Raw genomic sequence first — 14,366 nt, forward strand, 5'->3', positions numbered from 1 at the left:
ACGAAGGTGGTGGGAAAAGAGGCGAAAATAACCGACAAAAATAAATTTGGATACCTGGCCACAACTCCCCTAGATAAAGGTCACACAGACCCCAGAATCTCTTTATAATCAAGCAACCAATGAACGTGAGGTCGTAACGTAAGCCGTGGACGCACTATCCGTGCTACTTCCACGCGGGCCCGGCCCGGCCCGCCCGAACCGCGGCGTCCACGAGTTTCTGCGTCCGGCCGCGGGGACGAGGAGGCGTAAGCTTTTTTCCATTTGCCCCCCCGCCCACCGGCCGCGGTCATCCCCGCCGTCCGTTCCCCGCACAGACCACCTCCCCGCCGTCCGTTTCCCCTCCCGGTATATAAACCCTCCCTCCCTCCATCCCATCCCCCGTCCGTCCATCGCCGCCACTCCTCTCCTCGCCGCCACTCTTCTTCTCCGGCGAGGCCAGGAAGAGAAGGGAGGATAAGAGGAGAGGAGGGATCCCAAGCCAAGAGATCCGGAGATCTCCATGGCGACCGCGCTGCGTCTGGCGGCGGTCGCGCGGGACTCTCCGGCGGCCGTCTCCAAGCTCGGGAGGGAGAGGGCCTTGCTGCGCGCGGCCGCTAGGCCGGGTGGGCAATGCTGCGCGCGGAGGGGGCTGGTGCTCCGCTGCCAGAGTGGGGCGGCCACGCTCAAGAAGGGCGAGGCGGCGGATGGGGCCGGGGCAGCGGCGGGGTTCACCGTGGTGATGAAGTTCGGCGGCTCGTCCGTGTCGTCTGCCGCGCGGATGCGGGAGGTGGCCGACCTCATCCTCAGCTTCCCCGAGGAGACGCCCGTCGTCGTCCTCTCCGCCATGGGCAAGACCACCAACAACCTCCTCCTGGTACCACCGCTATTCTCCATTTTCCGCTCGCCCAAATTCGACTTCTTTGTCGTTCCGTGCGTGCTGAATGTGCTTGGCTGCGGGATTGTGCAGGCCGGAGAGAAGGCGGTGAGCTGCGGCGCCCCCAAGGCGTCGGAAATCAACGAGCTCGCCGTCATCAAGGAGCTCCATCTCAGGTGCGTATTGATTTTGTCATCTTTCCGTCCCCTGTTGCTTGCAAGTCTGGTTCCATCTCAGGAGTGTGAGTGTTCCTTGGTTTGCTCTGCTCAGGACCATCGATGAGCTTGGACTAGATAGCTCCATTGTTTCAGGTATGTCACTGTTGCTTTCCCCTTTCAGATGTTGGCTCAAAGTCAATACTTGTTCTGTAAAAACTAATATGGAATTCTCCAAGTCATGCCTTTTTCTTCTTTCCTAGTTAGAGATCCACCCACCGAATGATAAGCAAGTAAACTCGCCTTTCGCCACTTGCGGTGCATCAGTAATTCCATGAAGTAGCTGAATCTTTCTGCTGAATATGTCTCTTCTGCGTGTTTTCAGATTAAGCAAGACTTCTGTTTTGGCTTGCAACTGATTTCCCCCCCTTTTCCTTCTGTTTTGGCACACAATCCCTATGTAGTACGTACATCTTTCTGTTTATCTGACCATCTCCCTGTGCTGAAAGCTCTGTAAATATTTCTGTCACTCTGGGATCATGATCTTCGATGAACAACACCTCACCCATTTTCATAATATCAAGTTAATGCTGGCAATTTAAATTCTTAAGCCAGTGAATATATATTTTGAGTGTCAGCAGAATGTTTCCCATTTTTGAGGTCCTGGTGGCCCAAAATATACAGACCATACCTTATTAAAAGGCCATAGAAGGATCTATTAGTACCGCAGCTGTGTCCGCATTTTTTGCTTATGAAGTGATCAGAATCAATCAACACCAAGTTTTTTATGTACAGTAAGGGTCCGACCTGCTTAAGCTGCTCTCTTATCCTAATGGGGACAACCTTTTTTCCTTTAGCTGCACAAAACTGTTCTCTTTTTTCTTTTGTGGTGTGCCACCATTTTCGATGGTGGGGTGTAAATGAACATGGATACACCCATTTTCCCTTTAAATTATATATGATGGTGAGAAGCCTGGAGGTCATTGTCATCCATTCACATCCTTTTCACCCTTTTTGTTCTATATTCAATAGGGACAGCTTTTGTATTCTATAGATTAGTGGTTAGACCATAGTTGATTTAACTTTTCCCCCTCAATTGGATGACACTATTTAATACATTGACCTCAGTGTACAGCTGAACAAATTAGTCTGAAATAATGATGTTCAATCAGTCTCACAATGCATCGCAAATTTCCCTGTCGAACAAGCTCTTGTTAATATATAATTTTTATCTTCTACAATCTACATAAAACATTAAGGCGGGCGCTTTTGACGCCTAGGCGCCCAAAGCGGTCGATTTTCCAAAGCGGAGGGGCAGCGCTTCGACGCCTAGGCGTCGCCTTAGGGACGCTTTAAAAACATAGAACACAGCAAGTGTGGCATGCAGATTTCAATTCACGCACATACCCCTTCATGACTAATGTGGAAGATATAGAACAAGTGAAATGTTCCTGAGTCCCATACTTGATGTGTTCCCCAACACATAAAATTCAGACAATCTGAAGTGTGGTATGCTTGATCCTTACTCATAACACCAGCACAAGCTGTGGTAATTGATTCTTTAGCAATTATCCATTGTTTGTTGCCTTGCATCTTTTGGGCTAATTCAACACTTTACATTCATTTTGTCTTTCACAAAAGTGTCTTCTGTAGTACTATACAAACAACACATTTTAACTGCTCAATCGAACAGGTTTTTTGGACGAATTGGAGCAACTGCTTAAGGGTGTTGCTATGATGAAAGAGCTGACTCTTAGGACACGAGATTACCTTGTATCCTTTGGTGAATGCATGTCTACAAGAATATTTGCTGCATATTTGAATAAACTTGGGAAGAAGGCACGACAGGTAATTCTAGCAAGCAACAATTTAGTAGTTTGGTTACAACTTTGTTTTGCGGCATAAATGTTTGGACCTGTTGAAAGTAATGCAATTAGACAGAATATTTCCAGAAGGGGTTCTTAGTATCTCGCTAACATGGAAAAATGAATAGGTTATAGGAATATCGTTGACAGTCTCGTGAGTCTTTCCTTGTATATATTCCTTTGCTTCTGCTTCTAGTTGACTGGTGAAAGTAATTGCGTCAAGTTGATTAATTGTACTGTGATACGGCAACATTGCTTCCATGAACCACCAAAAGGTCCCAGCCATGCAACGTGTGAACTAGCTGTGCTGTGTCAAGCACATGCAGTATGCTGTTAGTAGATATGATGATAGCCCACAGCTTGGTTGCGAAAAAACCTGTAGTATGCCTGTCCGGTGTCCGCCACTTGGCTATCCAAACTATGGAAAGTAATCAGCTCCCTGGGGGTATATCCAAGTGTGAGGGAGCTGAGAAAGGTGGGAAGTTTGCATCTCATATTAGCAGGGTATGACCGAGAGTTAAATCTGTTCTTCTATACACTACTGCAGTTAAACCTTCTGGCTATGCCCTAGTGCATGTGGATGCCTATATTGCTGACGGAAGTTGCTTTAGCCCACAACTATGTGACATTGGGTTGGAATTTGTAATGAATTTCACAACTACCTGTAATTAGACATGTTCCACAAATAACAATGATATTTCATTCGAACAATGCCTTAACTATTATTTTTTCTTGTTTGCAGTATGATGCTTTTGATCTTGGCTTTATAACCACTGACGATTTCACAAATGCCGATATTCTCGAAGCAACTTATCCTGCTGTTGCAAAGAGGCTACATGGAGATTGGATTGATGACCCTGCTATTCCTATAGTGACTGGTTTCCTTGGGAAGGTCTGTAATGTTATGTTATTCATGCGCAAGAGTATTTAGCTTTGTTTGTGCTTATAATGATGCGCATACAAATAACAGGGGTGGAAATCATGCGCGGTCACAACGTTAGGAAGGGGCGGCAGTGACTTGACCGCTACAACCATTGGCAAAGCCTTGGGGTTAAGAGAAATCCAGGTTTGTTTTCTATTTTAGTGATATATTTGAATTACCGGGTGAAAGGCTGGGTGGTACTGAAACTCCACGTTCTAAGCTGCATCCAAAAGCTGTGTATTTAGATTTGGTTAATTATGCTTCCGCTGCTAAGTTGTCCAGATGTTTAACCAAATAAACTTGAAAGCGATGGATAATGGGTGGTGGAGTTGTAGTGCATATGCTATATTTTGCTGTGCTGTGGGCTGTAACTCAATTTTTTAAATCTGCAACAGGTTTGGAAGGATGTAGATGGTGTGTTGACGTGTGATCCAAATATTTATGCAAATGCGGTACCAGTACCCTACTTGACTTTTGATGAGGCAGCTGAACTTGCTTATTTTGGTGCACAGGTATTCCTGTTTATTTACTTATTGACTGAATAATGGAAGTTTGCCTGTTGCACCTTATTAACTTAGTAAATGCTGCTATATGGTTATTCTCAATTCCTGGCATTTCAAAATTAGTTAGTTTTGTGGTTCAGGGGGTTGGCTGTGTAAGCAGGGACCTTTACAGCATTGATACTCTTTGTTATATGTGTTTCTTGTGTTACTAGGTGATTTAGCAAGTATTGTTCTACCATTTATATAACACTTGCACAAATACTTCCACCAACTACTAGGTTTTGCATCCCCAATCCATGCGACCAGCTAGGGAAGGTGGTATCCCAGTTCGAGTGAAGAACTCATATAACCGTCATGCACCTGGCACTGTGATCACTAAAACAAGAGATATGCGCAAGGTTTGTTACATGACTGTGTCAGTATATTCTGATTCTTCCATGTGAAATTGCTACTGATCCCTGATTGGACATTATTTTGCAGAGCATATTAACCAGCATTGTCCTGAAATCAAATATTACCATGCTGGATATAGTGAGCACAAGGATGCTCGGACAGTATGGCTTTCTAGCAAAGGTAAATAACAACGGTCTTGTGGCTCTCTTTCCCTATAGCTATACACTTTCTTTTATTGTACGCCGTTTTTGACTTTCTATGCAGGTCTTCTCTGCAAAGGTAAATATAGCAACAGTCTTGTGGCTCCTTTTTCCTACAGGTATATGTGTTTTTTTTTACTATATCGTTTTTGCGCAGGTCTTCTCAATATTTGAAGATTTGGGTATCTCTGTTGATTCTGTGGCTACTAGTGAAGTCAGCATATCATTGACACTAGATCCATCAAAACTGTGGAGTCGTGAATTGATCCAGCAGGTAAAAACCTGGGACCTTGTTCCACTTTTATGTTCACAATACTGCTTGGCACTGCCCTACTGCTGTGTTTTTTATCAATGCTCCTGTTTCATTGTTTTGTTGTGATGATGTGGCAGGAGCTTGATCATGTAGTTGAAGAGCTTGAAAAGATTGCAGTTGTTCATCTCCTACAGCACAGATCAATCATTTCCCTGATAGGGAACGTGCAGAGATCGTCTCTGATTCTTGAGAAGGTATGACTACACATGGTACTCTCAGCAGCTGATGAAACTTTATCCTAACATACTGCATGATGTGGTAATGCATTAGAATGCCAACCAGAATTTTGAAGTGCCTCAGTTGATCATTTTGCATCATATCGTTTACATTCACTGCTGCATGCCAGGCATTCAACGTTCTACGGAGAAATGGTGTTAATGTTCAGATGATTTCGCAAGGGGCGTCCAAGGTAATAATACCCCCTTTGCCAAAATGGAACTAACTTTGTTTTCTACACATGGCAAAGGGCAGCGGTTTCTAACTATGCATATAAGCAGGTGAACATCTCCTTGGTGGTCAATGACAGCGAGGCGAAGCAGTGCGTGCAAGCCCTCCACTCAGCATTCTTCGAGAACGGTTTCTTGTCAGAAGTCGAGGAAGCGGATCTTGCACAGAACAGGGTCCCAGTCCTAGTAAGCTCTAATGGTGCTATCAATGGAAACTAGTCGACGTCGCCTTTTTCTGTTTCCAGCCACGGTTGTGCCGTTCTTTGGTTAAGATGGCGATTCGTCCCAGATTATTTAGGCCACCTGAGCTGATTCATTGGTGTTGTAAGAGTGGTATTATAGTTATCATCGGTGTTGTAAGAGTGAGCAGTGTTATAGTTAGCATGATTCTTGGAGTGCTAGCATATATGGTAGCCCAACCAATGTATGTGATTGTGTCAGGCGTGCTACTTGCTGAACTTAACCATTGGAGGTCTGTAGTGCACTCCTTGGGTGTCTTCTACCATATAGTATGTGTATTGTATCCTTCTATTTATATCAGCGAATAATTCTTGTTTTGTTTTTGATATCTACGGCATTGTGAGCGTGGGCACTGTTTTTGTGGATGGACTTGTAAATCTGACAAGTCGTCACATTGGTGTTGTGGGGCAGATTACTTGCCACTGAATCTGCAACATAATGCATTTTATATGTGATACTACTACAGAGGTTGAACTGCAAAAACATCTTATATTTTGGAACAGAGGGAGTGCATGTGTGGACTATGGAAGGAAGGTAGATTCGTTGAGGTATTGCCTGTAAATAAAGATGTAAATCTTGTAGATGCTCCAAAAGAAAAAAGATGTAAATTTTGCATCACAAAGCGGCATAGAAAGGAAATTTGGGACTTGCTGCACTTTTTTCTTCTAGATAGCAGATTATAAGTTTGTTGATATTGTGAAGCAAAATCTGATGGATGTTAAAACGAAACGAACTTTACTGAAAATAATGAAAAAGGAAGTAAATGCCCGAGCCTAGGTTCAAATGTTAGAAACGTGAAGCGAATACGGTGGAAGTTATTTTAGCATGAATTGTGGTGCTTTACAATTTTTTTGGTCCACAATGCGCATCTCCAATTCTCCATCACCAGTTTTACCAAATGTTCCAGAACAAACGCGTGTCCCAAATGTCAAGCAAACTATGGTAGAAGGTAAAAATAGATAGTTCTACCGTAAGAATGTATTTCTAAGTGCAACAGCAAATCGGGACAAAAAAAGGGGTGAAAACGTATTTGTCTGAGCCCAGGTTCGAACTGGGGACCTTTAGTGTGTGAGACTAACGTGATAACCAACTACACCACCCAGACACCCGTGTTTTGAGACTCGAAATAAAGCTATATCAATGCAGCCATAGTTGGACAGGTTCTTTCTTGGCTGCCGTCATGGAGACAGAGCCTGATGCTGATAGGGCCGTATGCCGAGGTCGCCAATGATGGACCTCTCACGATGTTTCAATTTTTTGTGGCAGAATGAACACGACTGAACGGACCTTGCTATCTGTTCATCACAAGTAGTAAATGCATAGCTGCAAGCCAAGGTTTTGAGAATTTTGTTTATCTACATGCAGGTGCCCGGCCCCTGCTTCGAACTATAACCATGAACACGCTGTGCTTAATTACTGCTAGGGTGAATAACTCTGCCATGCTCATCTCATACTTTGTGCCGCTCTAACAAAGCAACAAGCTTTAATGCAGAATATAATTAGTTTAGACTCTCTCATACTCACACTTTGCATCTACTTCGCGCTTGGCTGGCAACTATATAATTTTTTTGGGGGAAATTATCGATTTACCATTGGAAAAGATAGATAATATAAATCTTCCATCTTATAAAATATGTTATATTTATAAATCTACCATTGGAAAAGATAGACAATATCAATCTACCATTGCTAACAGAAGTTTGACCAACAACGTTTGGTGACGATGAAAATGACTCAGCCCACGTGTCAATTCCCTTGCCTCTTCTACCCCTATGCTCTCCCTTTGTGTAACGAAGCAAAGTCAGAAAGAGCTACAGACTACAGTGCTCCATGGGCTTTTTTCTTCTTCTTGTACTTACCATATTTGTATGGTCAAAAATGCCCTCAACCAATCAACGGCTAGGATTAAATTATCCTCTTACCTCTAAGTGGGTAAGGAGGACCATCTTAAAATTTGCCGTATATAATGATGCTCAATAGATTCAACCGAGAGCTATTCTGATTCTGGATTCAAACTCCTGCTAATATCTCATTTTGCATTTTTTTTACTGAACTTCGTGGTCCTCCTTCCTTTCTCCCATAAGACATCTTACCATTTTCTACCCAATCACATTCTTTTGTTAGTATCGCTTCAATATTATAATTTTCTAACTCGCTTTTATTTAGTTTTCTTTTGGTTGTAGACCTCAAGAAAGTGATGAAGTTCAATGTTCTGTCGGACAGGTACATTATGTTCATGTCGACTCTGCGTGCCAAGCTATTGGTCCCAAATCAGGAGAAGGTCAAAAAACGTCCCGTGCTGCTGGTCAAGCAGACCAAGGACAACCAGCCTCCACCATGGTGGGTTGAAGTGGAGTTGGTAGGCAAGGGCGGGGCTTCCCCCAAGGTTTCCGTCCGTAGCGACAACACATACGTCTTCGCCTTCACCAACTTCGAAGGAAAGTTATTTAACCTGACAGATGGAAGAACTAACGACGCGTTTGGTTCGCTCTCCGGTAACATATTCGTTCCGGTAACGAGAAGCACCGGTTTTGAATGTTTTCTCACTGAATACAAGTTTTGTTTGGTGGAGCGTCCAACCTCCGGTTTCCTAATCAGCTTCGGTCCGGCCGTTTTTGGTTTCATGAAGCCATGTATCGAAAGACACTGCTAGCTAATACTGAGTGTGCGTACCAAACGCAGGATACCATTTCGGAAAGCGCTGGAATCGGAAGCCGTGATGTTTGCTCCGAACCAAACGCGTCGTAAAGTCCTTCCAAACGCCACACCGCTAGGATTCAACGGCAATTACAACACCTTGGTTGGTGGCGCCACAAACCTACCGCAACTGAAACTGCAGCTTGATACTTAACTTTTAAAATTTATTTGTCCAGACCAGACGACAGTACTTTCGGCGGCCGCCGACGAACGCCGACAAAGTGAAGCAACGTTGGCAGTCTTTGGTTCCTGCCCCAAGTCGGCTCGTACCCGACCTGATGCCCCACGTCCTACACGATGATGGTTCCTGCCACTTGGTACTTTACGTCAAAGCTAGTACAAGCAGACTAGCCTCGTCTTTGCTTTGTTGATCTCCAGCTCACGGTTTTGGTACAGGTTTACAGGGGGTACACGTCAGTATATATACCAGCTAAGCCAATTAGTATTAGTTCTACATGATTGATGAGTCAAAAAACCTATATGCGAATCAACTTGCGGTTGGATGATTAGAGAGACAGCGGTATCCCAGCCCACCAGGATTTAAGTTCTGATGCTCGCATTATTCCTAGATTTAGGATTTCCGACGATGCGTTTTCAGTGGGAGAACATGTTCCCGTCGATGACGAGGCGCCTACGACGACTTTGTAAATCTCAAGATGATATATCGGCTCAGTCTCTCGAAGGTGCTCATAGGGATATGATATGTCTGTGTGTGTTCATAGGGGTGAGTGTATGCGCATATGTATGAGTGCTTCCGTTTGTATCGTGTTAAAAAAAATTCAAAAACCTATATGGACATGTACAACTACTCGTGTACTAAACCGGACAGGACGTCCACATCGTGTGTTTTTTTTCTCGAGAAAACTTCCAATCTATTTATCTTCGATCATGGCAGTACAACGAATTCCCGAAATAATAAAAATTATATCCAGATCCATAGACCACCTAGCGACGACTACAAACATTGAAGTGAGCCGAAGGCGCGCCGCTGTCATCACCCCTCCCTCACCGGAGTCGGGCACAACTTGTTGTAGTAGACAGTCGAGAAGTTGTCGTGCTAAGGCCCCATAGGACAAGCGCACCAGAACAACAACTTCCGCTGATGAAGAATAACATAGATCAAAAGGATTCAACGCGAAGACACATGAACATAAACGAACAACAACAAGATCCGAGAAAATCCACCAAGGATAGATCCACCGAATCGGAGACACACCTCCACACGCCCACCAACCATGCTAAACGCACTACCGAAACAAGGGCTAGGCGGGGAAACCTTTATTCCATCTTCAGAGAGTTGTTGTCGTTTCACCTTCATGAGCAGGATACATACCCTATCAAAATTCAAGAAAAACAATTAACAACGGAGCCCTCCCGCCAGCCCTTGTCAGGATCCACCGCACCCCCATGACCCTAGGACCATCGGCGACGAGGCGGACCTACGGTGGAGCCGACGAGAGGCACGGACCCTAGCTTTTTTGAAGAAGGAGGCGGCGACTGCGTGGAAACCTACTCCTCTATTTGCATGAGACGGGAAGTCCACATCGTGTTTAACTCTAACAAAACTTACAGCAGGTTTGGAAGAGAGTAGATGGCTGATCCAAATATTTATGCAAATGAGGTGCCAGTACCCTACTTGACTTTTTATGAGGCAGCTGAAGTTGCCTATTTTGGTGCACAGGTATTCCTCGTAGTTTATTTACTTGTTGACTGAATAATATACTCTCTTTGTACCGAAATACATGTCGCCGGAGTAGCTGTAAGTCAGCTACTCCGGCGACATGTATTTCGGTACAGAGGGAGTAGAAGTTTGCATGTTGCACCTTTAACCCAGAAAATGCTATTATATGTTTATTCTCCCATTCTTGGCTTTTCAAAATTAGTTTGTTTTGTGGTTCAGGGGGTTGGCTGTGTTGGTAGGGACCTTTACAGTACTGATAACTTCTTGTTATATGTGTTCCTGGAGTTACTTGTGCTACTTGGTGATTTGGCAAGTATTGTTCAACTACATCGTTCTTACATAAATACTTCCACCAACTATTAGGTTTAGCATCCCCAATTAATCCGACCAGCTAGGGAAGGTGGTATGCCAGTTCGAGTGAAGAACTCGTATAACTGTCATGCACCTGGTACTGTGATCACTAAAACAAGAGATATGCGCAAGGTTTGTTGTATGACTCTATCAGTATATTTTGATTTTTCATGTACAATTGCTACTGGTCTTTTATTATACATTATTTTTTAGAGCATATTAACCAACATTGTGCTGAAATCAAACATTGCCATGCTGGATATGGTGAACACAAGGATGCTCGGACAGTATGGCGTCCTCGCAAAGGTACATAACAACAGTCTCAGTGGCTCCTTTCCCTACAACTATACGTGTTGTTTTATTGTATGCATTGTTTTTGAATTTTATCCAGGTCTCGTCTGCAAAGGTAAACATAGGAACGGTCTTGTGGCTCCTTTTCCCTGCAACTATACATGTTTTTTATTGTATTGTTATTGTGCAGGTCTTCTCAATATTTGAACATTTGGGTATCTCAGTTGAATGATCCACAGAACCATTTACCACGAATTGCAAGTTTTTCACACCTTTTTCCCCATGTGCATATGTCTTCTGAGAAACCTCGGGATTTCCACGCATTAACCATGAAAAGGAATTTTAGGATTTGCTGCACTTTTTCCCCGTGTGCAAATTACAAGGCGACTTTTTTCTTGAACAACAGGAATTTTATCCACTTAGAAGCAATTTTGACTAACGTCCTGGATCAGAGACATATAGCAGACCATATATTCGTTGAAAATGTGAAGCAAAATCTGATGGAAGTTAAAACAGATATGACTACTGGAGACTACACATACACGTACAAAACGAAATGATACAAACTTTACAGAAAATAGTGAAAAGCAAATAAATGCCTGAGCCTAGGTTTGAATGTTAGAAACGCGAAGCAAATATGGTGGAAGTTATTTAGCATGAGTTGTGCTATTTTTCAACTTTTTTTGTCCAATGCGCATCTCCAATTCTCTGTCGCTACTTTTAATAAATGTTCCTGAACAAACGCACAGTATCATCTAGCATTACCACAGTTTCGTTCAAAATGTGAAGCAAAGTTTGCTAGAAGCTGTTCGAAAAAAAACATTTTGTTAGAAGCTAAAATAGATTAAGTGCAATATGTCAAAAAAAGGTGAAATGTCTGAGCCCAGGTTCGAACTGGGGACCTTTAGTGTGTGAGACTAACGTGATAACCAACTACACCACCCAGACGATGTTGTTTGATTTCTTGAGAAGTTATTATATAAGCTTTGTTGCACTCTTTTCTCTAGAATACCCAACGTGAATATGCCGTGCAGTCGTCCTATAACCTGAGAATATGCCGTTGCATATTGCTGGTTCTCCTTTCACCTCTTTTTTAAAGACGTTTTAGGTCACTGCATGCGTGCGAGGAGCAACACACCGAGATCATGGCGGTTTGAGGATCTGACGAGGTCATGGCGGTTTGATCTGGTCCGCAAGCCAGGTCGTCAGCTGACAAGGTAGACAATGTTTTTTCCAGACCGACAAATGGATGAATGGTGCAACGGTTGAGGATGTGGCTCTCGACGTATTCCTCTCGATCTCTATTCTCTACTATTGTTAGAGCCACGAGAACTGTGGCAGACGCTATGCACAAAAGAAGATGCATCAAAGCCATCGGAAAACAAATCATTGTTAGTGTCTTGTTGCAAATTGCGACCCTTTTTTAGTTGCTCTTGAGGTTTTAGCTCTGCCCCACCTCAAATGACACTTGGACATCTGGACATGGCGGTGGGAATCAAAGGGCTCCTTCTCATCAATCCGTCGCCCAACACTTCCCGGCGACGGCGATACGCGACGAGGAACGACGAAGACGAAGAAGCGAGCCGACGTGATCTGATCGATCCACCTGTAGCGCAAAGCTAGCTTCCTCTAGCTAGTCTTGCTCTCGATCGATCAGCGTCGTAGTAGCCGCAAGCAACACAAAACAGCACACGTACGTACACAAGGGCCAGGCCGGAAGGGCATCTCCAGCCGTTGGCCTTCCCAGGACGCATAAAAATCGCCCCTGAGGTGAGTCGGCGATGCACTCGGCGCTGGGGCGGGTCTGCGCCCAGTCATCGCCCCCAGGCGCCGAAATTGGCCCACTTTGCAGCCCAATTTCGGCGAATAAACGGCCCATATGGGCGAGAATAGGTCCATATTCGGCGTGGTTTCGCCGTGTCTAGGCGTTCAATTATCAACACAATTATTTCTTATCACATATTTCATCACAGAAAAATCAAATACTTCAACAAAATACTACAACAACAAATAATTCAATACAAATTATATTGTTCAACAAATAAAAACTCGTATTTCATCACGAGGCGTCCCCCTTGAGCCTCCATAGGTGCTCAATCAGATCTTTCTGCAGTTGATGATGCACCTGTGGGTCTCGGATCTCCTGACGCATACTGAGATAGGCAGTCCAAGTTGCCGGTAGCTGGTGATCAACTTCGGCTAGAGGACCCTGCCTGTAGTATGGTTCAGTGTCAATCACTGGGTCTTCTTGCTCGCTCTCGATGATCATGTTGTGCAAGATGACACAGCAAGTCATGATCTCCCACATTTGATCTTTCGACTAGGTCTGAGCGGGGTACCAAACAACAGCGAATCGAGATTGGAGCGCACGAAATGCTCGCTCGACATCCTTCCGGCAAGCCTCCTGAACTTTCGCAAACCAGGCGTTCTTGCCTCCTGGCACAGGGTTTGAGATCGTCTTCACAAATGTCGACCATCTCGGATAGATGCCGTCAGCTAGATAGTACCCCTTGTTGTATTGGTGCCCATTGATCTCGAAGTTCACCGGAGGAGAATGGCCCTCAACGAGCTTGGCAAAAACAGGAGAGCACTGCAGCACGTTGATGTCATTGTGAGTTCCTGGCATACCAAAGAAGGAGTGCCAAATCCAGAGGTCCTGTGTGGCTACCGCCTCAAGCACCACACTGCAACCGTCTTTGGTGCCTTTGTACATCCCCTGCCAACCAAATGGGCAGTTCTTCCATTTCCAATGCATGCAGTCGATGCTTCCAAGCATCCCAGGAAATCCTCTTGCTGCATTCTGGGCTAGGATCCGAGCAGTGTCTTCCGCATTGGGTGTTCTCAAGTATTGTGGCCCAAACACTGCCACCACTGCCCGACAGAACTTGTAGAAACACTCTATACTGGTGGACTCGGCCATGCGCCCATAGTCGTCGAGTGAATCACTTGGAGCTCCATATGCAAGCATCCTCATCGCTGTCGTGCACTTCTGGATGGAGGTGAATCCAAGAGCGCCAGTGCAATCCATCTTGCACTTGAAGTAGTTGTCGAACTCCCGGATGGAATTCACAATCCTGAGGAAGAGCTTTCGGCTCATCCGATAACGGCGCCGAAATGTTCTCTCGCCATGAAGTGGAGCATCGGCGAAGTAGTCGGAGTAGAGCATGCAGTAGCCTTGCAGACGATGCCGGTTCTTTGCTTTCACCCGCCCCGGCGCCGAGCCACCTCGCCGCGGCTTTTCACTGCTCGCCAGCAGCTGGGCGAGGGCGGCGAGCACCATGAGATGCTCTTCTTCCTGGACGTCGGCCGCGGCTTCCTCCTCCAGCAGCGCGGCGAGCTCTTCCTCCTCGTCCGAGTCCATCGCCGAGGCAGGCAAAACGCCGAACACCTTGCGCTCGGTGGGCGTGTACCCGCCGTTAAACCGCGCCTCCGCGGCCGGAAACGGCGGCCGGAAAC

General features: G+C 45.0%; 1 protein-coding gene and 2 non-coding genes across 3 annotated transcripts; 1 reads left to right on the forward strand and 2 right to left on the reverse strand.

Annotated features, from left to right (window-relative positions):
• The first annotated feature begins 357 nt into the window (after nucleotides 1-357).
• Nucleotides 358-6,216, forward strand: LOC125553152 (aspartokinase 1, chloroplastic-like). Its single transcript, XM_048716936.1, has 13 exons — nucleotides 358-853; nucleotides 947-1,029; nucleotides 1,124-1,164; nucleotides 2,702-2,856; nucleotides 3,616-3,765; nucleotides 3,844-3,939; nucleotides 4,191-4,307; nucleotides 4,577-4,696; nucleotides 4,779-4,871; nucleotides 5,049-5,165; nucleotides 5,282-5,398; nucleotides 5,551-5,613; nucleotides 5,702-6,216. The coding sequence occupies exons 1-13, from the start codon at nucleotides 500-502 to the stop codon at nucleotides 5,867-5,869; spliced, it is 1,674 nt and encodes a 557-aa protein (XP_048572893.1). The 5' UTR covers nucleotides 358-499; the 3' UTR covers nucleotides 5,870-6,216.
• Nucleotides 6,217-6,921: 705 nt separating this feature from the next.
• Nucleotides 6,922-6,995, reverse strand: TRNAV-CAC. The gene has a single exon. It is a non-coding gene; the product is annotated as a tRNA-Val (tRNA).
• Nucleotides 6,996-11,784: 4,789 nt separating this feature from the next.
• On the reverse strand, nucleotides 11,785-11,858 carry TRNAV-CAC. The gene has a single exon. It is a non-coding gene; the product is annotated as a tRNA-Val (tRNA).
• Between the last annotated feature and the right edge of the window lie 2,508 nt (nucleotides 11,859-14,366).

Source organism: Triticum urartu, chromosome 4 (assembly GCF_003073215.2).
Source record: "Triticum urartu cultivar G1812 chromosome 4, Tu2.1, whole genome shotgun sequence".
Classification (NCBI taxonomy): domain Eukaryota; kingdom Viridiplantae; phylum Streptophyta; class Magnoliopsida; order Poales; family Poaceae; genus Triticum; species Triticum urartu.

Excerpts from the sequence above, each read along its gene's own strand:
- LOC125553152 (XM_048716936.1), top strand. The coding sequence starts at position 500 with ATGGCGACCGCGCTGCGTCTGGCGGCGGTCGCGCGGGACTCTCCGGCG. Across the intron at positions 2,857-3,615 it reads TTGGGAAGAAGGCACGACAG|TATGATGCTTTTGATCTTGG; the intron begins GTAATTCTAGCA and ends TCTTGTTTGCAG. Across the intron at positions 4,308-4,576 it reads TTGCTTATTTTGGTGCACAG|GTTTTGCATCCCCAATCCAT; the intron begins GTATTCCTGTTT and ends ACCAACTACTAG.